Below are 24,422 nucleotides of genomic sequence, written 5' to 3'. Positions count from 1 at the left end.
GAGCAAAGGTGACCAGTTAAAAGGCTGTTACAGTAACAGGTGAAATACACAGGTTTTTTTATTTTCTACATTATAAAAAATTTCAAAATTTTTAAGTAGGAATAGCATAATGAATCACCATTGCTCAGCTTCAACAAGTAAGCTGTTTCACCTAGAACCCCATCCAACGCCTACCCTAACCCCATCTCAGATATTTTAAAGTAAATCCTAGATGATTTCATCCATTTCTTCAAAACTTAACCCCATTATCATCCAAGATTAACTCCTTAATATAAAAAAACCCAGTTCATTCATTTAAATCAAAATCTCAGTAAGATCCATACATTCCAAAGGCTCTTATTTTTTGCTTAATTTTTCTATTAAAATCTTTGAACATCTTACTTTGAAGGCAGAGCCCAGACTTTTCTGATGTATTGGAAGTGTAGTGTAAGGGAAACCAAGGTTGAATGTTCTGTTTGCCCGAGAAATTGGAAGGCTGGAGTTTCCGTCAAATGAGATGGGGAAGACTGTTAAGAGGAGGTGTGGGAGCAACCTGGGTGAGTTAAAGGGTAGCCAGTGTGGCAGCATATGGAGAATGTGATGCACGGAATTAAGAGGTTACGGGAGGTCTATCAGTTTTTTAAAATACCAAGGACTCGGATATGAGAGTAAGTGGCTGAGGTAGGATAAAGGATAAGACTGAGAGGACCTTGGCCCCCAGCAAACATGTTCATCATAAACACAAATTAATTTCATCTTCCAACTTTTACTAAAACTGTTATCTCTGTTCCACTTTTCAGGCACTTTTTCACAAAGTTACTCATATACAAACAAGTGACTCAGGCACACTTGCCTCACAAATACTCAAATTCCTGACTCTGCAAAATTATAGATACCTTTGGACACTCCCTAAAGTTCTATATCCAATGATGAATAGCCTATAGTGCTGTTGCCTTTCATGGGTACCATACTGCTCTTGCCTGAAACACCCTTGATACTTCAAGTCTTCTCCCATGAAGTCTTACTAGAAAAAACTCCTGTTCCATTGCTTCCATTATTGTTCTTAACACACCAGAATTTATTTCTTAACTGTTTACTTGCCAAATAGTTAGAAAGAATTCAGTTTAAGAAAAAGTCCCAAATCAATACACAGCTTTTATTGCATCTTTTAAAATATCACAAATAAGTCTCAGGAATCATCCGGCATCTTGCTGTTTCTGTAGCTGGACAACTGTAGAAAGAAATGAAAATGTCTGTAAATCTCTATCAACACCTTTGCCCAGAAAAGTTTTACGCTCAACAATCTAAAACATACTTTATGATTAAGACTTATGGGTCCATAACAAAGACGTGTGTAATTCCATCTTATTCTGCCAAATTTACTGAGTTCCAGAATTCAACTCACCATTTTCTCCCATTACTACAACTCCAGTTGAAGTCTTAGTAAATTAAGACCTCCAATTACAGCAGTAATAAAACTCACAACAACCTACCTTACATCTTATTCATCAGCCTGCTGAACTGTTCCTTTTTCAGAAACATAGATACCATCCAAAAATTTTCTGATATCCTTGTTTTTAACTGTTGTGGCTTGCTGAATCAAAGCAGCTGTAGAGAGAAACAGACAATTACTTTACCAATCAAACCATCTTAACAAAGTGCTTTATTATATGCTATGCTTAAAATCTGACTATCTTTGGGATAGCTTTTTACTTAATTTCTACAATTAAAAAAGCTCATCAACTGAAGAGAATAATCATGTATTCAACTACAAGATTTAGATAAAATTTTGTAGGCACATTTAGGCATAGTAAACACACGAACCTGAATTTGATACAAGTTCAATGTCATTTCCTTCAAGAATTAACTCATCTTTCTGGGCTTGAGATACTGAACAAGCAACGCCTAAAAGGGAAGAGAGCATTTGCATATAGTGTCAACAAAAAATCCAATCTGTCTAAGAAATATTTAATTTAAAAGTATTTAAATTAAGTAGCAATTTATTCCATTTAAAATTCTACACACCAAATGAAACTTGAGATTTCGGTTCTACAGGAGCTGACTTATCTGGGCCAAAGTCTCATGTCCCTGCTTGAATGAATCTGTCCCAGAGTGGTCAGACTCTTTCTGTGGTTCAAATGAGTATGAGAAAATGGTATTCAGCTAGTGGGATTTCAGCTGTACAAAGATTTGTATGAAGTCTTATTTCTACCACACATATTTGGTATCCCTTAAAAGTTTATTTTTTAAGAAGGGTTCTCATTAAATGTTGCTGACCATACTAATATAATACTCTTGCAGAGCCCATGAAACTGGTACTAAGAATCCGTTCTTCCCAATCCTCCCCACCCCAACAGAATCAAAAAGCATCAACAGAGCACTAGGCTTTAAAATTTTCTAACATTTCACCGTTTACTTTCGATCAGGCAAGAACTCTAAGTGCATTTTCAATTTTAACTCATTTAATGAGTTAAATAAGGTATTCCCAATCTTACAGATGAGTAAATGAGCTACATAGAGACAATCCGCTCAAGGTTGATTGTGAAAGCTGAGATCTGAACCTAGGCAGAGTCTATGCTATTAATCACCATTCAAATGGTCTTTTTTTTAAGGATTTCAGCTTGCAAAGCTAATTAAACAGCCACCATGCCCTGTAAACTACCCCAACATATAAGCCTTTAGGAAGTGCAATTGGTATAAATATCATGTAAAACCTTAGCTAGCAACAAGAGTTACTACAAGCATAATCAAAATGGACAATTATGAAACACATCTAGTTTCATTTATAGCCAACCCAAAAAACCAGGTTTCACAAGTATAAAGAAAAATTTCTGAATCATATCCCAAAGTATGCACATACCTGGCCTCATCCTAACCCTGCGGATGTATTTTTCACCCAAGAAATTTCGGATTTCAACAAGAGAACCATTCTCCTGAATGACGACGTTGATGGGGAAGTGAGCGTACACAGACCTCATCTTGTAACGGAAGCCCTATGTTAAATAAACAAACTATTAGAGATGCTGAGAAATTTGAAAAACCCAAATTTTGTACGGTACTTACATTATACTTATTTAAAACTAAAACAGTCCTCACACAGCACTCCTTGTCAAGGTTTTGGGCCAACTGTCACCCGTACCAAGCCTTACAAAGATTTTATACACAAACACTTGTTTCTGTCTCTCCTCAGTGGACTGAGAAGCTCCTTAAGACAGCATTTATTTTACTACCTCCTATGCCCACAGTAAACAATACTAGCTTCTTTTAATGAGACCCTAAAGTCTGTCTTCCATCTTGCACATTAAGCTATCATTTACTGAGTTACACCAGATGGCAAGAACTGAGGCTATCAGGACAGGCCCCCCGCCCTCCAGGAACTGAGCCTGGGAACAAGGGTGAACGGGAACCACGCCCGGATAGGCTTACAATGGAGTCAAGTACAGGGTGCCATGAACAGATGCACTCTGGAAGGGCTGAGTTTTAATGCAAAGAAAAGCATTTCAGCGAGACAGCAGCACGAACTTTATCTTAAAAGCTGGGGGGAGGGGTTTGGAAAGAGAACAGTGACACCAAATAAGCTTTAGGGAAATGGACAAGGAGCTCAGAAATTAGATCCACGTTTTTTCTACCCCTCCAAGGGCCCTGGTGGCGAGAGGCATAACAACAAGTCAGGGCCTACCCTATGTGCCACATTTTCTACTAAAAACACACCTTTGAGGTGTGAATCTTACTTTGTGTGAAAACACATCAGCCTTTAAGACCCTCTGGTCTTTACTCACATTTACCACTTTATCCTAAAGACCCAGGGATGCCATTAAACACACTTGCCACAATCCCCTTTTTCTAAGTTCTAGAACTCAAGTATCTCACTAAATTACATGCATAATCTACTCTCTGCAGTAGACCTTTATGTCGAATACATAAAATACAGCTGAGAAACCTCCCCTCCCGCAACCAAGAAGTCTGACGACCGCTTACCAGCGTAACACCCTTGATCATGTTCTGGACGTGACTACAGATCGTGCGGACGGTAGCCAGCTCCTTTCTGTTTCCCCACCATTTGTCAACTCGGAGCTGCAGCACAACAAAAACTTTAGAACTCTTTCCAGTAATAAGCAGGCTTGGAAGAACACAGTTCATTTATTTACAGAATTACTCTGGAGTCTAGCATTAACCCTGATTAAAACATACAATTTTCAACTGGAAAAATGCAAGCCACCGGATATAAAGTTCTCAAAGATTAACTAACATTTCTATTACTGTACATCACAGGTGCACAATTTCACAATGGAATGACAACCCAGAAACACCGTTTCTGTACAAGCTGCATCAAACTTCACTTCCGGAAATCTAAAATATCAGGTTTAAAAGACCAACTGCCCGGTTCCCAAGATTCTGACAACCACGAGAAAAGTAAACCCAACTTGTGACAGTATTGAGACCCGCCACTGATGAGGACTACTAGTACTGAGCTCGACAAGCCACTGGATTCGGAATTTGGTTTTCCAACTTCGCTAAAACAATACCCTGAAACTAACTACAATTTTGGACACTCAACTTTAAGCTGAAACACTGAACCTCGTTTCTATAATTTTTAAAGCAACCACATTCAATGCTCTTAAGCCATCGCCTTCCAATCAACCGAGAGATAAAAAAAAAAAAAAAAAAGCTCCTCACCCTCTTCTTCTTCTTGCCAAGGAGACTGAGTTCCACGTTGATGTGATTGAAGTCCCTCCGGAGGGTTCCCCTGGGGCCCTTCACAATAACTGTGCGTCCCTTCAAAGTGATGTCGACTAGGAGAGAACGTATTCGTGAGGCCTCGGAACAAAGCACACGGAAGGCAGGAAAGACGTAAGGAAAAGGCAAACATCGAGTCTCGTACCATTTTCCGGAATGTCGACGGTCTGATTGCTGAGAATGGTCTTCATTCTGAAACACAAACACCTGGGGTAAGCGGGCCAGCGCAGGACCTGTTTTCGACCAAACGGCCCTGCACAGAGCGCCACTCCTACCGGCCCGGCAGCAGGAATCCCGGGGAGGAGGCAGGAGGGCCAACACGGAGAGCGGCCCCCGGCGCGTCCCGGCCCGGGAGGAGCAGCTCCCTCACGGTGTCATGAGGCCCGGTGGGCGAACGCGCTCAGCGCAACCCTGGGAGCCCTATTAGGGCGGCGCCATCCCGGCAAGGCTGAGGGGCGGGGGTAGGCCTAAAAGCCCAGACCAGGGCTCGAATCCCAGCGCTGCCAGATCCAGACGGCGCTCCCCGCGCGGGGTGACAACCAGAATAAAGGATCCGAGCGCTAGACTCGCACCGCTCTCTTTCCCAGAGCCGATGGCTTCAGATTCCCAGCGCCCACCGAGAGTACACACATCCTCACCTCGCAGTAGACGCGGCAAAGAGAGAACGTTTTTCGTCATCACGTTCTTGTAGCCGGAAAAAGCCCTGCGCATGGCGTCATGAGGGCGCGACGCCACTAGGGTAAAGCAGCCAATCGCGGAGCAGCTCAACTTCCACCGGGTCAATGGTGGCTCACGTGGTCCGTCATAAACAGAGCGACGGTTTGTTCACGTGTCTTTTCCTGGGAGTTAGTGATGCCTCGACCTTGCTAGGAAAAAAAAAAGAGGGGGATGTCTCTACGCTGCGGGGGACCCGCCCGCACCTTGGGGCCCTGGGTGAGCGGCGGGGCGAGCAGGGTGCGGGTGTGGGGTGGCGGGCTCCCATTCCTCAGAGCGCCCAATAATAAGGCCCATACTTGCTGAGCGTATACCTCTAGCCAGGCACTGCTCTGATCTTTTTTCATGTAGGATCTCATTTAATTCTCCCGACACCCTCATGAGGTAGAGTCTTTGGTATTGGTTTGTTTGTAGGTTTCTCTCCGGCGCTGAGAGCTTTTTTCCTGCTGCTCAGAGTGATTTTTTTTTCTCTTTTATTTTTCTCTTTAGTTTTTTTTTTCGGATGTTCAGAGTGATTTGTATCCTGTATTTTTTTTTGGAGAATTGCGATGGGCACCCCAAATTACTGCTTTGTGTTGGGCTCTTACTGTGTGCTAGACACCGCTCTGGCTGCTAAGTACACAACCCTGCGCTCTAGGCTTTAAGCGGGAGACGTGAACAAATGCAGTAGCTATCGTGCAGCTCCCTCAAAGGCACGGTTTTTGAATTGTTGAAGGTTCTGTTGCGTTACATGTACTGACTAGTGAATTTTAGTGTTTCAGCTATCTTTTGTGTACAGATCTAGAGGCCAATGGTTTATTATGGTCAACAACTGTATGCTGAGTGACTGCTATGTTCAAACACAGAATGTAACCTAGAAAATTAAAACATTAGGTTTGGTTTCCCTCCTTCCAGTTTTGCGAAACCCACTGAACCATTACCTCTACGGTTTAACACCTGTGCTTATCCAAAGCCCAAAGTACAGAGAGGTTTATTGCAAATTTCCTGTTAAACGTCTTTGGCTCAGGTCGGGGATAGAAAATTCAAAGCTGTGGCATCTTCTCCAGTTATTGCAGTTTAAACTTGATGAAAGACAGGCTTTTAGTACTTGTTAAGTGGGTTATGGGACAGTGTGACATATTAGCCAGTTCTAAAGGTTTTTAAATCTATTCTAAATCTAGTAGTAAATGATTAACCCCCATTCTCTTTTAGGTTTGGTTTGTTCTTGAGTCATCTTTAATCTTAGATTCTAAGCTCCGACCCATTTTGTAAATAGTTTGACATAATTTCTGAGTCAGTTCTCTGTCTTTACCCTTCCTGTTAGGTATCAAAATAGGTTAAAACTAAATTATTCCAACCCTCCTTAGATAAATGTCATAATGAATCTTTCTTTAGGTATTTGGAAAATATTTATGCGGTCCAGTCCAAGCAATAAGTTCCTTGCCAGATAAAAAAAAGAAATTTTTACAGAATGGACCAGAACTTCAGGATTTTGTATCTGGTGATCTTGCAGACAAGAACACCTGGGATGAATATAAAGGAAACTTAAAACGCCAGAAAGGAGAAAGGTAATTGAAATTTTGAGATAATTTCAACGTCTCATTCCTTCATCATGCATTATTTGCAGATATAAGCAAGCCCTAGAGAATATTTTTAATGACTTGTTAAATTTAGCTTAAAATCATTAGAAAGAAGCAATAACAGACATAGAACAGGTAAGTAGGTGAAATTGTTGGAATCGTTTTGTCTGTGCCCTTTGACAGTTTTTCTTCAACCTTCCTAGGACTTAACCATCTCCTCTTTTTTGTTTGTTTGTTTGTTTGTTAACCATCTCCTATTTTCTATCTAGCATCAAATTTCTTCAGAGTGAAGGTTATCACCTTGCTACTAGTTTATTAGACCTTGATAAAGTTTTCATTGTTACTGCGTGTTGATGATCTAAACTTGTTGCTTCTCCTAGTCAGTAGACATATGACCTTTGGATCCTTTGCCTTCATTTAAAAGAATGGTGAGGGCATTTCATGCAGAGGGCAGATTGCTTTGCCGGATACTTTACCCAACGACTTCTGATCACCAGTAGATGGAAGTCAAGGGGAACCTGAGGGTACATGGTCTTCACTCCACATTTTAGACTTTTTCCATTGAATAACCATCATAAACTCTAGAATGTAGAGCAGAAAGTACACTTGTGGGATCTCTCCCTACTCTGAACAAACGTAGAACTTTTCGTCAGTGTTATTCGTTACGAATGAAATGTTCAAAATCTTCCTCATTCTTTTATTAAGATACTCTTACTCAGTGCCTTTGCAAAAGGTAGACATGAGGATGTTGCCCTGTTAGACACAATTATTGATGTTTTATAAAGTGGTTTGAACAAGCCTAAATTTGATTCTCTGTTCTTAGTCCTGTGGCAGAAACTATAAGAGTTAATCCAGGATTGTAGGGAAAAAACTAGGAATTGTAATAGAGCAAAGCAACTTCGAAGTTGTGTGATTCTATGGGAACATATTTGTTAATGGATGTGTTTGGCTTTCCTCAGGTTAAGACTACCTCCATGGCTAAAGACAGAGATTCCCATGGGGAAAAATTACAATAGACTGAAAAATACATTGCGGAATTTAAATCTCCATACAGTAAGTTGTCAGTGTTAACTGTCCCTCTTGACCAAAAGGTATAACATTCCTACATATCTGCAACTTAAAAATTAATAGAATGCATATCAATAACAGCAAGGAAAGTCAGTAAAGATGTTTAGGATGCATTACTGTCCATAATGGAAATATATTTAAAAATAATTTTCCCTGCAAAAGAAACAGAAAGTAATTGTATTTCTTGACCTCTCATTTAATAGTGCAAAAAACAAAGATTTTCTTTCTTCAACTTAGGAAATGATGGTTTTTTTGTTTGTTTTATATTACAAATTAAGTCCATGCTTGTTGGAAAGAGTACACAGTCATGTGTTGCTTACTAATGGGGATATGTATTGAGAAATACATCGTTAGATGATTTCGTTGTTGTGCAAACATCATAGAGTGCACTTACACAAACCTAGACGGTATAGCCTACTACACACTTAGGCTATATGGCACTAATCTTATGGGACCACTGTTGTATATGCACTCTGTCATTGACTGACATGTCATTATGCAATGTGACTATAGTATTAAATGTGAAACATGCACACAATCCCAAATGTTAACTACACCACTTTAACAGTTCAATATGTATCCTTCCAGACCTTTTTCTTTGCACATATAAAATATATACATTTATGTAGTTTTTTTCTTTCTTTCTTTCTTTCTTTTTTTTTTTGCTGAGGAAGATTCTCCCTGAAGTAACATCTGCACCAATCTTTCTCTATTTTTTAGTATGTGGGCCACCAGCACAGCATGGCTGCTAACAGAGTGGTGTAGGTCTGTGCCCAGGAACTGAACCTGGGCCACTGAAGTGGAGTGTGCTGAATGTAGCTACTAGCCCACTGGGGCTGGCCCCATTCATGTAGTTTTTAATATAAAAATGGGATCCTAATATATATACAGTTTGGCAGTTTAACAGCATTTTTGAATAGTAAATTTTTTCATAAATATGTTATAAAGAATGGACAGTGTAAAATGCCTGATTGCTAATTTGTTCAATTAGTACATATTTTCAATTTGATTGTATTCACTTACCTTTTACTCACAGGTGTGTGAAGAAGCTCGATGTCCCAATATTGGAGAGTGTTGGGGAGGTGGAGAATATGCCACTGCCACTGCCACAATCATGGTAAGGCCAGCCTCAAACTCTGAAGTTTTAGTCTAGAAACTGAAAGGAGATATTTTATATCTTTATCCTAAAAATGTGCACTATGAATCTTGGATCAGAATTTTTGGTACATACGAGTGTATGAGAAATGTGAGAAAAAGCCTGACAGAATAATCCAGCCTGTTACAATCTCACCCTTCTCTGAATAAATCTGTTATTGATTCTTCCATTTATCTGACAGCTATTCATGTGTTGCCTTGAGATATCTCTTCTGTTAATTTTTGGAAATGTTATTCATGATTGCTTAACTTCTTTGTACCCTGAAACAACAAGCATTTATTCTTCTCTGTCATGGGTCTTTCAGTTAACTGGAGTTCAGCTGATCTCAACTGGGCTAAGCTGGACTCCAGGAGGTAGGTTGGGCTCGGGTCTGCTCTACAGAGCTTTGTTCTCCGTGGTCCAGCAGCTCTCCAAGGTGTGTTCTTATGATAGAGGAGGATAGGGGCACAAGAGGGCAAGCCAACCATGCATGCACGTTTGAGGCTTCTCCTTGGTCAAGCCTGCTGTCATTCTTTTGGCCAAAGTCAGTCACATGGCCAAGCGAAACATCAATGGGAGCAGAGACATAGACTCCTCCCTCAGTGGGAGGACCTTGCAAGTTACCTGGCCTAGGATGAGATGTATAATCTTAATATGATGGAGTAAGAATTGGGATTAACAACGCAGTGTACCATGTTTATCCAGAGGGGTTTGAGGTTGAGTTATTGAGGTTAAACCTAAATTGTGTGCAACTAAAAGTTTGTACTTGTCTGGGAATGTCTGATGAACTTGAGTTGTGGGACGAGGAGACTGCAGTATTTATAGGAGGGACTGAGGATTCTTGTAAGATAGAGCTCCTTCTGGAATAATACAGAGCTGGCCAGGGAGCTTATCCAAGTTGTGCAACCTCAGTTCTTAAAGGAAGGAGTGATTCTGAATACTCCATGATAGAAATCTCTGGTTTCATCCCTTGAAACCTTTTCCCCACTATTGACTCCTAACTGGTTCCTGGGGAGAGTTCATTGTTTCAGTAAAAGTTCATGAGATGTTGGGCCTAAGCACCATTGCTGTGGGTCTCCTCTGAGAGAGTTAAACATAAAGGGGAAGAGGAGCTTTCTCCCCCAAGTCAAAACCCTGCTGTGGGGCTTTGAAACTCCCAGTGGCCCCAGAACATCTGCAGTGGCTGTGCTTGGCAGGGGGCAGAACATGGTGGTGACCTGTGGCAGCAGAAGCAGAGTCCTGGGGAAATGGCAGTACCCACAGGAAGCAGATTATTAACTTTTTTTTTTTAAGATTTAATTTTTCCTTTTTCGCCCCAAAGCCCCCCGGTATAGAGTTGTATATTTTTGGTTGTGAGTCCTTCTAGTTGTGGCATGTGGGATGCCGCCTCAGCATGGCTTGATGAGTGGTCCCATGTCTCTGCCCGGGATCCGAACCTGCAAAACCCTGGGCCGCCAATGCAGAGCCGGCCCCCAAGATTATTGACTTTTTATGTGTTTTCTGTTTCATCTATTAAACGAGAAGGAGCTCTGCTTTCTAACTCCCACAGAGACCTGCATATTGATATGTTAATTGAATATTTTCTTTTAAAATCATTTTTATTAATATTAAATAGATAAAAAAGAATCTTTATGTGTAAGTTAAAAGAATACCAATATAACAACCACGCTGATCCTCACCTCTAGCTTGAGAGTAGAATAGTAGCATTATCTTTGAACCCCCCTGTGCATTCCTTCCTAATCCCCTCCCCTTTCTTTTTCCCTTAACGCTACTATTGATTCTGAGCTTGTTTCCCTCTTTTTCTAGTTTTACCACACATATTTGAATTCCGTAAATAAATTGTTTGGCTTTGAATGTTTCAAATTTCTTATAAATAGAATCAAACTGTATTCATTCTTTGCATCTTTATTCTCCCAAAATTAAATTTTTGAGTGTCATCTGTCTATTTGATTTAAATTGTAATGTCTCTATTCTAGTTGATGGGTGACACATGTACGAGAGGTTGCAGATTTTGTTCTGTTAAAACTGCAAGGAATCCACCTCCAGTGGATGCCAATGAGCCCTACAATACTGCAAAGGCAATTGCAGAGTGGGGTCTGGATTATGTTGTCCTGACGTCTGTGGATCGAGATGGTTAGTGTGTCATCATTGCCTCTTCCAGAAATTGGCTCTTACTAAGTTGTGATATCATCTTGATTAGTGGACTCTTTTGTTTCTAGATATGCCTGATGGAGGAGCTGAGCACTTTGCAAAGACTGTATCATACTTAAAGGAAAGGTACTTGTTTTTCCGTTTGCTTGTGTAATTTAAGGACTTTTTTTGGCCCATATAAATTCAGTTTATTTAGGATCTTTACCTTAAAGCAGTGGTTATTAACCTTTTGGGGGTTATAAACTCTTCTGATAATCTGCTGGGAGTTATGTGATCTTTTCTCCAGAAAAACCATACTTGAACATACAAATACATATTTTCAGAAATTTCAGGCATTCAGAGGCACAAACTTATCCATGGACCTTTAGTCCATAGAACCCCTTCTTCATATTTGAGTGTTAGTCCAAACGTTGAGTAATTTTTTTTTAAATTGAAGTTATGATAGTTCACAACATTGTGAAATTTCAGTTGTACATCATTATTTGCCAGTCACCATACAAGTGCTCCCCTTCACCCTTTGTGCCCACACCCCAATTCCCTTCCCCCTGGAAACCACTAAACAGTTCTCTTTGTCTGTGTTTATCTTCCACATATGAGTGAAATCATATGGTGTTTGTCTTTGTCTTACTCCGCTTAGCATAATACCTTCAGGGTCCGTCGATGTTGTTACAAATGGGACTGTTTTGTCTTTTTAATGGCCTAGTTGTATTCCATTGTATAAATATACCACATCTTCTTTATCCAATCAGTTGATGGGCACTTCCACATCTTGGGTATTGTGAATATGCTGAAATGAACATAGGGGTGCACAAGTCTCTTTGAATTGTTGATTTCAAGTTCTTTGGATAAATACCCAGTAGTGGAATAGCTGGGTCAAATGGTATTTCTATTTTTAAAAATTTTTTTAGAAATCTCCATACTGTTCCATAGTGGCTGCACCAGTTTGTATTCCCACCAGCAGTATATGAGAGTTTCCTTTTCTCCCCACCCTCTCCGACATTTGTTATTTTTTGTCTTGGTGATTATAGCCATTCTTTTTTTTTTTTTAATAAAATCCCTTTATTTGGATTTTTTTTCTTTTCAAGGAAGATTAGCCCTGAGCTAACATCTGCCACTAATCCTCTTTTTGCTGAGGAAGACTGGCCTTGAGCTAACATCTGTGCCCATCTGTCCTCTATTTTATATGTGGGATGCCTGTCACAGTATGCCTTGATAAGCGGTGCATAAGTCCATGCCCAGGAATCAAACCGGTGAACCCCAGGCCACCAAAGAGGAGTGCACAAACTTAACTGCTATGCCACCGGGCCAGCCCGATTATAGCCAGTCTAATGGGTGTAAGGCGATATCTTAGTGTAGTTTTGATTTGCATTTCCCTGATGATTAGGGATGTTGAACATCTTTTCATGTGCGTTTTGGCCATCTGTATATCTTCTTTGGAGAAATGTTTGTTCATATCCTCTGCCTACTTTTTGATTGAGTTGTTTGTTTTTTTGTAGTTCGTGTGAGTTCTTTATATATTATGTAGATTAACCGCTTGTGGATATATGATTTGCAAATATTTTCTCGCAGTTGTTGGGTTGTCCGTTTGTTTTGATCCTGATTTCTCTTACCTTGCAGAAGCTCTTTAGTCTGATGAAGTCCCACTTGTTTATTTTTTCTTTTGTTTCCCTTGTCTGAGTAGACATGATAGTTGAAAAGATCTTTTTAAGACCAATGTCAAAGAGTGTACTGCCTATATTTTCTTATAGAAGTTTTATGGTTTCAGGTCTTATCTTCAAGTCTTTGATCCATTTTGAGTTTATTTTGTGAATCAGAGGATCTCAGTTTTTCCCCGATGAGTGTGATGGTAGCTGTGGGTTTGTCATATATGGCCCTTATTATGTTGAGGTACTTTCCTTCTATACCCGTTTTATTGAGAGTTTTTTTTTTTATCATAAATGGCTGTTGGATCGTGTCAAATGCTTTCTCTGCATCTGTTGAGATGATCATGTGGTTTTGTTTCTCATTTTGTTAATGTGGTGTTTCACATTGATTGATTTGCAGATGTTGAGCCATCCCTGTGCCCCTTGTATAAATCCCACTCGATCATGGTGTATGATCTTTTTAATCTGTTGTATTCAGTTTACTAATATTTTATTGAGGATTTTTGCGTTTATGTTCATCAGTGATATTGGCCTGTAATTTTCCTTCTTTCTGTTGTTCTTGTCTAGCTTTGGTATCAGGGTGATGTTGCCCTTGTAGAAAGTGTTGGGAAGTGTTCCATCTTCCTCAATTTTTTTGGAATAGTTTGAGAAGGATAGGTAACAAACGTTCTTTGAAAGTTTGGTAGAATTCTCAAGGGAGGCCGTCTGGTCCTGGACTTTTATTTTTTGGGAGGTTTTGATTACTGTTTCAGTCTCTTTACTTGTGATGGGTCTATTCAGATTCTCTATTTCTTCTTGATTCAGTTTTGGGAGTTTGTAAGAGTGTAAGAATTTATCCGTTTCTTCTAGATTGTCCAATTTGTTGGCATATAGTTTTTCATAGTATTCTCGTATAGTCTTTTGTATTTCTGTGATATCCAATTGTAATTTCTCCTCTTTCATTTCTAATTTTATTTATTTGAGCCTTCTCTCTTTTTATCTTGGTGAGTCTAGCTAAGGGTTTGTCAATTTTGTTTGTCTTCTCAAAGAACCAGCTCTTAGTTTCATTAATCCTGTCTACTGTTTTTTAGTCTCTATTTCATTGATTTCTGCTCTTATTTTTATTATTTTCCTCCTTCTACTGAGTTTGGGCTTTGTTTGTTCTTCTTTTTCTAATTGTGTAAGGTGTAGAGATTGCTTATTTGAGATTCTTCTTATTATGGTGAACCTGTATTGCAATGAGTTTCTCTCTTAGGACTGCTTTTGCTGCATCCCAAATGAGCGGGTATGGTGTGTTTTCGTTTTCATTTGTCTCCAGATATTTTTTGATTTCTCCAGTGATCCGTTGGTTGTTCAGTAGAATGTTGTTTAGTCTCCACATCTTTGTCCCTTTCCCAGCTTTTTTCTTGTAGTTGATTTCTAAACTTTGAGTAATTTTTAAAAGAAGTATAAACTGCAGTCTTCCTAGCACTGATTTTGAATAAATCATCATCTAGAAGTAGTTAAGATGAGATAAGCTCCCACATTGTTAAAATATGTAAGTCTTGAAATAGATTTTATCCATATTCGTATGCCTTGGGAATTTTACCCATAATACACATTTTTATTAGTATTTTTAATCCCATCTATTTAAAAAGCATAAAAAAGGAGTTATGCTAATCTCCTACAGCTCAGCTAGTCTAGCACCTGGCACACTTAGTATATCTTTTTTCAGTGATTCCCCCAATATTTTCTATTTTATTTTTTTTATAGTTCATTAAAAAGAGATTCTATTTGCAACCCACTAACTTGATTTCACAGCTACTGGTGAGTCTCAACTCGCAGTTAAAAAACGGTGAGTTACAGGATGTGTTCTTTCAACATCTCTTATATCCATGAGAGGGTGTATCTTGGTCTTTTCTACATCTGTTCTGTCAGGAAACAGCTCCAGGAACTTTGCAATTGGGTTTGTGAAACAATTTATCAGCTGTCCCAGTCTTGTAAAGTGGCGTCAAAGGGAACAGCTCTATGACCTAGTTCACTTTTTAATGCCTGAACGTATAGATATACCCAGAATATAAATAACAAGATTAATGTTTAATGTGTATTTCATTTAAGCAATGCTCATGACTCAGCAACTCAGAAAATAGTGAAATATTTGCCTGGAGGAAGTGAAGAGGGCACTCTGAATTTTAAAAGCAATCAAATAATATTTGTATTCACATAAGAAATGTCCTAATTTACTTTCTAAAGAAAAAAGAAATTATTTTGTATTTAATGTTTTAATATTTATATTTTAGTTCCTATAAAAACAATTTTATTTTTGTAATACCTATTCAATGAAATTTAAAAGTCTATATAATCTCAAAATTTATTCTGATCATTATTTGCATGCAGGTGTGTTTTAACCACCATGTACATCTTATTTGATGTTCTGCGTTTTTTGGGGGTGTTTTTCGTTTAACAGCTCATATATAAACATTTGTATGTTCGTGCTTTTCTTGGCACGGTTCTAAAGATTACTGTGTTGAGACTGAGATTGAATGAGTACTGGCGATTTCTGTTTTGAGCAGCAGTTATGTCGATTATTTTCCTCGGTTTGATGCTTATCTTTTTTCCCCTAGGAATCCAGAAATTCTTGTGGAATGTCTTACCCCTGATTTCCGAGGAGATCTTAAAGCAATAGAAAAAGTTGCTCTGTCAGGATTAGATGTGTACGCACATAACGTAGAAACAGTTCCGGAATTACAGAGGTGATTACATGCACAGAGTACTGTGGGGAAGTTTGGAGGGTCAGAATCTGCTGTACTGTTTTCTCACGGTTTTTCAGGGGAAAACTTTGTAATTGACTTTTATAAAGTGAATTCTCTGTTTTAAACAAAAACAACGTATGTCTATTACAGAAAAATCAGAAAATATAGCCAACAAAAAGAGTGTAAACATCACCCATAATATTTCCGTCCAGTAACATTGATTACTGACATCTAAGTGTGTATATACTTATATATTTATATGTGTGTATGTGTTGGTACACACACAATAATATTTTTTTCTTTCTTTTTTTAATAGTATATTGCAAGTATTGGTGAGTTTTTTTTTTTTCAAAGAACATTTTTCAAAAAGAAAAAGTTACACAAGAGCAGTTGCTTTGATTGTAATTCTAAAAACAGGACTTTTAAAAATGCATTTGGCACTAATATATGCAATAAGTAATGCCAAAGAAAAACTGGTATCATTCAGATGTATTTTAAATCTCTTTTAAAAAGTAGATACTATGCTTCTTTACTCTTCCTAATAATTTTAGTAGTTAGGAATAATTAAAGATTGTTATTCCATATCAATGACTATATTTATATTTCAGAAAAATGAAAATTGTTTTAGCCTGATTCAAGTGAGGTTAATAAATTCATTTTCATAAATTTTAGTAAAGTACTTGGCAGTGATTTCATTGGCTTCTACACATTATTCTGTGTCATAGAACTTGAAAGAAGTATGATAAACAATAACCAGCATTCCCATTAAATCATACTTAAACATCAGGGAGCATAACTTAAATTCAGTGGAGAAATACTTTCAAAAAGTAATTTTCCTGTATTATCAATTTTGTGGTTATTTTTAAATTCATTAATTTGTTTTCTCTCTTCCCTGTGAGCTGGTCCCTATTTAAAAATAACAACCACAGCAGCAAACCAATATACAAAATAAAGGTGCATTAGAATTCAAATGAATGCTAGCATATGGTTTAACATAGTGATTTTCTGTCCTTTGGGCCTTGTTGCCATATGACCTCGGTGCTTTGGCCCCTGTTGAAGTCTAGCACATGGCCTGTTCCAACCCTGTCCTATCTCATGATACCACCGCCAGTGGGTGCCAACTTCCCTGGTTTCACTTAAGAAACATTATCCTTTCCAGTGAAAATTCCAGAATTGTGCATTTTTTTACCTAAGAGATGTCAGTGTTGTATACTCACCAGCAGAGGGCAGCTTAGTCTTTAGAAAAGAACTGAACATAAAAGTTTCAGACCTGAAATGTGGGTTCAGGTTAAACAGTTTCTTCTTTGTTCGCTATCAAGATTTTCTTACTTGTGCTCTTTTTCCTTTCTCTCTTGACTACCCCTACAATCACTCATTCTCAGCTTCAGAATTCTAGTTTCTTAATGAGTAATTCATAAACTAAATTACTTCCATTCTAGTTTTCACTGCCCCAGGCATGAAAGGACTTAAAACTCAGCAGAGCTAGGCGGCCCAGTGAAGCCTTATTTTCTTTCCTAAAGTAACAGTCAGACATTTGTGCACGAATGCTGCCATCGAACCGTATGATGTAATATAATGTCTAGAATGTACTTTTCTGGTCTTTCAAGTTGCTTGCATAACTGTGTACTTAGTTGAGCTGTGGTTATTCTTGCTGACAACAGCCCTGCTGTTTTCAAGGAAAGTTCGTGATCCCCGGGCCAATTTCGACCAGTCTCTGCGTGTACTGAAACATGCCAAGGAGGTTCGGCCTGATGTTATTTCTAAAACGTCTATAATGTTGGGTTTAGGCGAGAGTGATGAGCAAGTATATGCAACAATGAAAGGTAAAGAAACTGAAAAATGAAACTCTTTCCCATTTAATTTGAGTAATAGCAGGAACCCCACTTTGAAGGCCGTGTTATGTATGATTCCTCCACGGTCTCAGTGAAAGTGCCAGTCAGAACAAAGTACAGTATTGTGGTTATAAACAGCAGCATGGAAAGCAAAGGAAGTATGTTTTCTTAGAACTTTATGGAATGATGTGCAGGAAGCTCAGGATATGAAATTGCTATCCCGTTTTATTCCCTACCCTTTCATCAAGTAAAAACGTGATTTTTGTCCACTTTTCTTAGTCAGTCGTTGGACAGTTTTTGAGAGCTAGCCAAGTACTGGGAGCTCTGGCAGGCACTGAGAATTCGAAGATGAATAAGATGAATCCAGGCCTTTGAGGAAGAGCTTACTTGTAGTGTCACATAACATCATGTGCTTTGGACCTTGCTGAACCTCAGTCCCATAAGCCCATTCGCTTTGTGATTCTTGGGCTTTTTAAATCTTAAAATATAAAAGCCTTTATTTTCCCTGAGGATTCTTGGCCTATGTGCAGTCATTTATTGGTTTAAAGAGTAATAAGTTCAAATAGTGATTAAAAGCTGCTCCTTACCACAGTGTATACCATTTTACTAGACAGATTCTGAAACGGCAGAGATCAAATCACATCCTGCAGAGCGTATCTTGTACATGTAGCAAAAGCCGAAGACGGCATATCTGGACTGTAATATGAATGTTCGCAGGCCTGTCATATACTGTTCCCTTCATCTTTTCTGCCTAACAGACTCTGGCTCTAAATACCTTTCCACTCCTATTTTAGCATTTATTCCACTGTATTAGAGTTATTTGTCCTTATATTTTTCCCCACATGACTGCCTTAATTGTGTGTTTCCAAACCACAGTGTATTTCCTGGCACATAAATACTTTTGAATGGATAGGTATAGTCATTCCCCAACATCGGGATAATAGGCCGCGTAAAGTTCACACTGGTCTGAAGTAAAATTATGCTCAGAAAATTGTGCTTAAATCCACAAATTTAGCATTGTAAAAACATCTGGTAATGCAATGTGTGCTTTTTTTCTATAGCACTCCGTGAGGCAGATGTGGACTGTTTGACCTTAGGACAATATATGCAGCCAACAAGGCGCCATCTTAAGGTACAGCTACCATGAATTGCCAAATGTTTATTGGTAATTTAAATTAAATCTTTATTATCTATAGGTAAAATTAAGAAGCTGCTGGCTTTTTGGTGTAATGTGCCATGTATATGTCCCAGTTCCAGTTTCCGTTTTATTATCCGCATAAAGCAGCTACACTGGCACTTATTTGCTGCCCCCAAAATTGTATGACTTAAGTGAACCCACAGAAAAAAAATTTTAAAGTTGGGTAATTACATTCATTCCCACTGGGTGATCTTGTGATTTGTTGGAGTTACATGAAAACCAGAGATGAAGTAAGAAGGAAAAATCAGTCTTCCTATTTCTATATTGGAATATATTCTTTCATTCAAGAAACTTTTCTTGAGTAGTGACCATGTGCCAGACACAATGCTAAGCAGAAGATACAAGATGAATAAGACACAGTTTTATCCTCAAGAATCTTACAGGCATGACTAATTCTTGATTGTATCTACCAGTCAGTAAAGGAATGATACAGATATGTAATCTCTATAGTAGTCTCCTTTTCTTTCTCTGTCCTTTGCAGTAGCTAATATAATACAAAATTGATATGGTTCCCCTCCTCTCCAATTCTATGTAATTATGTTCTGATGGAGTGACCAACACATAAGTGACCAGGAGACAGGTAGTCAGAGAGAAGGGAGAGAAGGAAAGCCTGGGAGTGCCAGAATAAATTATGAAGCGAAAATCACCCTGAATGCATGGACATAGATTTTCCATAGAATCAAAATGATTTAGAGAAATTCTAGAATCTATCAGAATGAATTCTTTAAATCTAGGTTGAAGAATACATTACTCCTGAAAAGTTCAAATACTGGGAAAAAGTAGGAAACGAACTTGGATTTCATTATACTGCAAGTGGCCCTCTGGTGCGTTCTTCATATAAAGCAGGTAAGTTAGACTGCAGGGGATGGTTTTATATAGACCATAATTTTCCGCATTAAAATTATAATTGCCGTGCTTGTCTTTTGTGAAAGAAAAAATGTTTTTTTCTGGAACATCGTTGGGAGCTTTGCTCCATAGGGGTCATATTAAGGAAAAATTTCTCTTAAACCTATTTTATTCCTTAAATAAAGAATCCTTCCCACCTCCCCTATAGCTTAGCTGCTATGATGAAAGCAGAAGTAATCAGTTTATTCTGTGTGTGGATTTCAATAGTAGGTTATTCAGAAAAGACAAATATCAGTCAAGCATGTAACATAGTTTTCTGGAAAATGTATATTCATTTGACAGTGATGCCAGCTACCTCTCCAAACTCCCAATTTGAGATCAGTTTGAACCTTGAAAAGTATCTGTTTGACAGCATTGCTGTTTATACCATTAAGATCTTTGTGTTTTCCCTCCCAGAGGCAACAGAAAAAAAATCCATAAGATTATTTTCCCTATAGAAATTTTTAGTGTTTTTACTAGCTACAATGCAGTTTTTCACCTTCTCAGCTCTTACTTTGATCAGTAGCTTGAGCTGACTTATGAAAATAAAAGGCTTTTCCAAGAGATAAAAAGTCATGTGGTAGTGACCATCAGGGGGTCTATGAGAACATATCTGAAGATTGAATTTAGTTCAAAAAATGTTTATGGTGTTTTCCCTGTTGGACTTCACAATTATAATTTTTTGAAGAATAAATAGCTGTTTATTTATTTATTAACTTTTTTTTTTGTCCTTTTTCTCCCAAAGCCCCCAGTACGTAGTTGCGTATTTTTAGTTGTGGGTCAAACAGCTATTTATTTTTTGTTTGTCTAAACCATGTTATTACTATTAATGATCTTTTAAATGACTGTGTTATATATTGGGGTCCAAATCATACATATGTTTAAATTAGGTGTAATTCTACTTGTAAAAATTAATGTTCAAGTTTTAGTAATATTCATTGTATTCTTTTAAAGAAATTGAAGACACTGTAGTGAACTAAAAACAACTTATCCTGGTTATAAAACCCAAGAATTTGATTCAACACTGACTGACAGGATGTGGGGACCTAGGAATCCAATAATTACAAGTGATTTGTTCTTCTTCAAGCAGTGCTAGTGGCAAGCTAAAATATATATATAAAGGATAGGACCAGCATCAGCTTCCAGAGTGGTTAAAGTAGAATAATATTGTTTGAAAGGAGTTTTTATTTTGTTGGGGTTTTTTTAAGGAAAATTTCTAGCATTTATAAGGAAGTAAATTATGAACTTTTTAATGCTTTTAAAATTACCAGTAAAAGATCGAGTTCTGGGGTGTAGAGCCTTGGGCTCAGATGGTGGATTAGGATCTGATAATGTTGGTTCTCGTCCTATCATATTTAGATGAGCTGTGGAGCAGCGCGAGTTATTCTCTCTCTGACTTGGCTAGGTTATGAGTCTGGGGATCCTCGGTGATTGTGTACAGATATGATCGTTGCTGTTCTACTTGTATATTAGGATGACAAAGAGAAGTTAATCAGACTCCTCGTAAAATCAGGCCTGCAGTGCTGAGCTGTGCCAGTACGCATTGAGCTGTGCTGTAATAGTGATAGACTAAATGGAACCCTGATGACCTGAAAGGTGAATGTGCCCCCTCTAAGCAGCTAACTTATTGCACAGGCACAACTTGGGGGGTGAGAGAAAGCCTGTTATAAATGAAGAGCTCTTGCTTCCCTAGAGGGGAATAAACTAAAGAGATTCCATCGGATGTGTCTGCTCAACTGCAACGAGGTCTGTTTTTATAAACATCAGATCCAGGCTAATAATGTAGCAGAATTGCTCTCTGAAATGAATTGTGCCAACAGCAATACTTTGTCAGTGATGAGGAATGGATAGTGCACATAAAGGGGAGTAAATGCACAGAAGCGGCCCCATCGATACAGTAGGGTCACCGTTTGTAATATTGAGTTACTAGAAGGAATAATAGTAGAGACTGTAGTGATAAAAAAAATTTTAAAGAATAATGACTAATCATTATTGTTGGGAAAGGGCAAAAGATATAGGGGATATGTGAGGTTAGAAAATTATTGCCATTGAGATTTGAGAAGAGTGAAACACCAATGAATATAAAAGTCTTTAATGGGAAACACTGAGGTTTGCATAATTATTCTGAATTTACTTTAAATTGATATTAATGTGTTTTCATTTTTCCTAAATAGGTGAATTTTTTCTGAAAAATCTAGTGGCTAAAAGAAAAACAGAAGCCCTCTAATGCTTAATAAGACATTCAAGATCAGAGGAATTTTTAAAATTTGATTCTAGTTGGTAAGAGAGGTGGTGGCAGAATGCCTAGACTTCAGTGGACATACCTCAGACTTTTAGTTTTAGGAAAAATGTCAATAAACAGTGCATGTTTAATTATAGTAATTGATTTGTCTTTTAGCATATCTTCTTTGTTCCAGTAAACAATTGCTTGCTATGGTGTAATCACAAAATACCTTTGTAAGAGTTTACTGTTAACAATATAATTAAAAAATACATTGAAACTTCTAGAGAATCCTTTAAGCCTGTTACCTGTACATCACTGTCAAATTTCATTTCTGAAAAATGTCATACTGTGATGAAACAGTCAGTGTAGATTGAGACTCTGATCAGTTCACGTATACTTAGCATGAGACCTTCACATGGTACTATAACATCATTGGAATAATTTTAAAAGGCTTAAGGGTTTGAGTGTTGATTCTTTACATTGGTGTGACTGTTTTAGACCTGTAAAATAGTTTTGCATTGATTTAGGACCTCTATGAAACCAAGACCACGATGTTCTAAGATAGGGCAATATAACCTAAGAACAGTATTAACCCTCGTTTTATGATAGACTGCACTATACCATTTATTCCTTTGATTCCTCACACCGCTCTGATGAGATGATGGTTGTATTATATGATAGTAATGACCTGAAGAAGGAGTTTCTTTCCTGAGTACTAGAACTCAAATTCGTCTTTTGACTCCAAATCCTCTCTTTCTACTGCATCTCACAAAGGAAGTCTTTAGACAGTTACATTCTAAAATATGTAAGGTGGATAGCCAATTTTGTTTTGAATTTTTAAATATGTGAACTAGTATTTTTTATAAAAGTAATGCATAACTTTGAAAATTGGTTACGTTTTAATTTAACTCAGGGAAGTCATGTGTACTTTGACTTTCTTTGTAGATCCTAATAAATTTTGCTGTGTAAAATTGACCTCATCAACTTTAAATTTAAACATCTCTGGCAGTCACCCTCCTTAAAATCTATTATTTCACAGGAAAAAATGATTACTTTCCAGGCACTGATTTTGTGATGTAATCTGGGTGTTTCCTAATTTTGCACAGTCTAGACAAATGGTAATGAAACATTTTAGCAGAGGAATCATTTTGTGAGATGAAATTTTCCTGGAATCCCAATGTAAAATAATTAAAATGGTGTTTTATTAGCACAAATTTATGTTGAAGTTTCAGATTTGTTTTTTGAGTTTTTTTAGTTTTTTGTTTTTTGTTTTGTTTTGTTTTTTGATGAGGAGGATTGGCCCTGAGCTGATATCTGTTGCCAATCTTCTTCTTTTTGCTTGAGGAAGATTGTCGCTGAGCTAACATCTATGCCCATCTTCCTTTTTTCGCTTGAGGAAGATTGGCCCTGAGCTAACATCTATGCCAGTCTTCTACTTTGTATGTGGGTTGCCGACACAGCATGGCTTGACGAGTGGTGTAGGTCTGTGCCTGGGATCTGAACCCGTGAACCTGGGCTGCCAAAGCAGAGAGCCCCAAACTTAACCACTATGCCACCGGGCTGGCCCCTAAAGTTTCAGATTTGTAACAGCTATGTATAAAAATAGTGAATGATAAAATGGAGCTGTTTGATGCAAACGTGAAATTGGGAGTCATGGTGACATTTGCTGTCTTTTATCAGCCTCAGCAGTCTTATTTCTTTGTGTGATTTTGGTTACACAGTATTGAGAAAAATCCTGACTGGTAAAGCTAACTAATAATAAACTATAAAAAATTTTCGAACACCTCATCTTGCAATCTCAAGATACTCTCCAGTTAAACTTAATCAAAAAGCATGAAAGATGAGTAGCAGGAAATGTGTGTTTCAAAGTGGAATCACAAATAAATAGTATCTTCTGGGTTCGTTATTCGTTCACTCGTCGTTGTGTAACTGACCATCAGACCGTGACTGGAACGCGTGGCTGGTCTTGCTGGGCGCTCGAGTGTGGTGAGCACGTGCCGTAGAGGTGTCCTGCCGTGCACAGCTGTACGAGAATGGACAGGCTTGAATCTGAGAAGCCCAGGGCAGAGCTGACCTGCCTCAACAGCAATGCGCTAAGAAGAAGCACATTCAGATGCACAGGCATGGCAGGCAGGAGGTCTAGAAAACATCCTGGACGGGGCAGGACAAGGTAATGTATCGGTGGTCCCCAACGCGTTACAGTTTGGTGTTTGCCCATTTTATTATGTCTAATCTTTTTGTTTCTGTAGCACAAGTGGCATCTTTAAGAAAATGAGAGTGATAAACATACCTGGTTTTTAAGAAAACAACTAGTACAGGAGTCCCTGCCCCTTTTCCAACCACCGAACCAGCCAACCCTCAAACTCCCTTCCTGTGTGGTGAGACATTTTATAAACGTCTTTATTAACGAAACCAGTTTAAATAGGAATTTCTCTTGAAGCTGAAAGCATCTTAACTTGGAGGCATTGTTGTTATTACCTCATTAAGCATGTGCGCACCAGTGGCCTTAGGCAGAAAATGGGAATAATACTCCAAAGAAAGGTTCAGAGTGTGAGTAGAGCAAACCAGCAGGAGCAGCAGCTGGGA

At 38.2% G+C, this 24,422-nt stretch overlaps 2 protein-coding genes across 2 annotated transcripts; one reads left to right on the top strand and one right to left on the bottom strand.

Moving 5' to 3' along the window:
* Positions 1–1,114: 1,114 nt before the first annotated feature.
* On the bottom strand, positions 1,115–5,431 carry RPL9 (ribosomal protein L9). The gene is made up of 8 exons (XM_046656538.1): positions 5,355–5,431; positions 4,862–4,908; positions 4,657–4,772; positions 3,958–4,053; positions 2,840–2,972; positions 1,804–1,884; positions 1,473–1,587; positions 1,115–1,210 (listed from the first exon to the last, which is right to left on the bottom strand). The coding sequence occupies exons 2-7, from the start codon at positions 4,905–4,907 to the stop codon at positions 1,481–1,483; spliced, it is 579 nt and encodes a 192-aa protein (XP_046512494.1). The 5' UTR covers position 4,908; positions 5,355–5,431; the 3' UTR covers positions 1,115–1,210; positions 1,473–1,480.
* A 69-nt stretch (positions 5,432–5,500) lies between these two features.
* On the top strand, positions 5,501–23,050 carry LOC124237161 (lipoyl synthase, mitochondrial). Its single transcript, XM_046656537.1, has 11 exons — positions 5,501–5,649; positions 6,805–6,977; positions 7,949–8,042; positions 9,094–9,174; positions 11,169–11,325; positions 11,412–11,469; positions 15,569–15,697; positions 17,375–17,520; positions 18,591–18,661; positions 19,462–19,573; positions 21,787–23,050. Exons 1-11 carry the CDS (start codon positions 5,605–5,607, stop codon positions 21,837–21,839), a joined length of 1,119 nt encoding a protein of 372 aa, XP_046512493.1. The 5' UTR covers positions 5,501–5,604; the 3' UTR covers positions 21,840–23,050.
* The last annotated feature ends 1,372 nt before the right edge of the window (positions 23,051–24,422 follow it).

This window comes from Equus quagga, chromosome 3 (assembly GCF_021613505.1).
Source record: "Equus quagga isolate Etosha38 chromosome 3, UCLA_HA_Equagga_1.0, whole genome shotgun sequence".
NCBI classification, from domain to species: domain Eukaryota; kingdom Metazoa; phylum Chordata; class Mammalia; order Perissodactyla; family Equidae; genus Equus; species Equus quagga.
The sequence above is the reverse complement of the archived record's forward strand: the minus strand, read 5'-3'. Positions and strand labels throughout refer to the sequence as shown.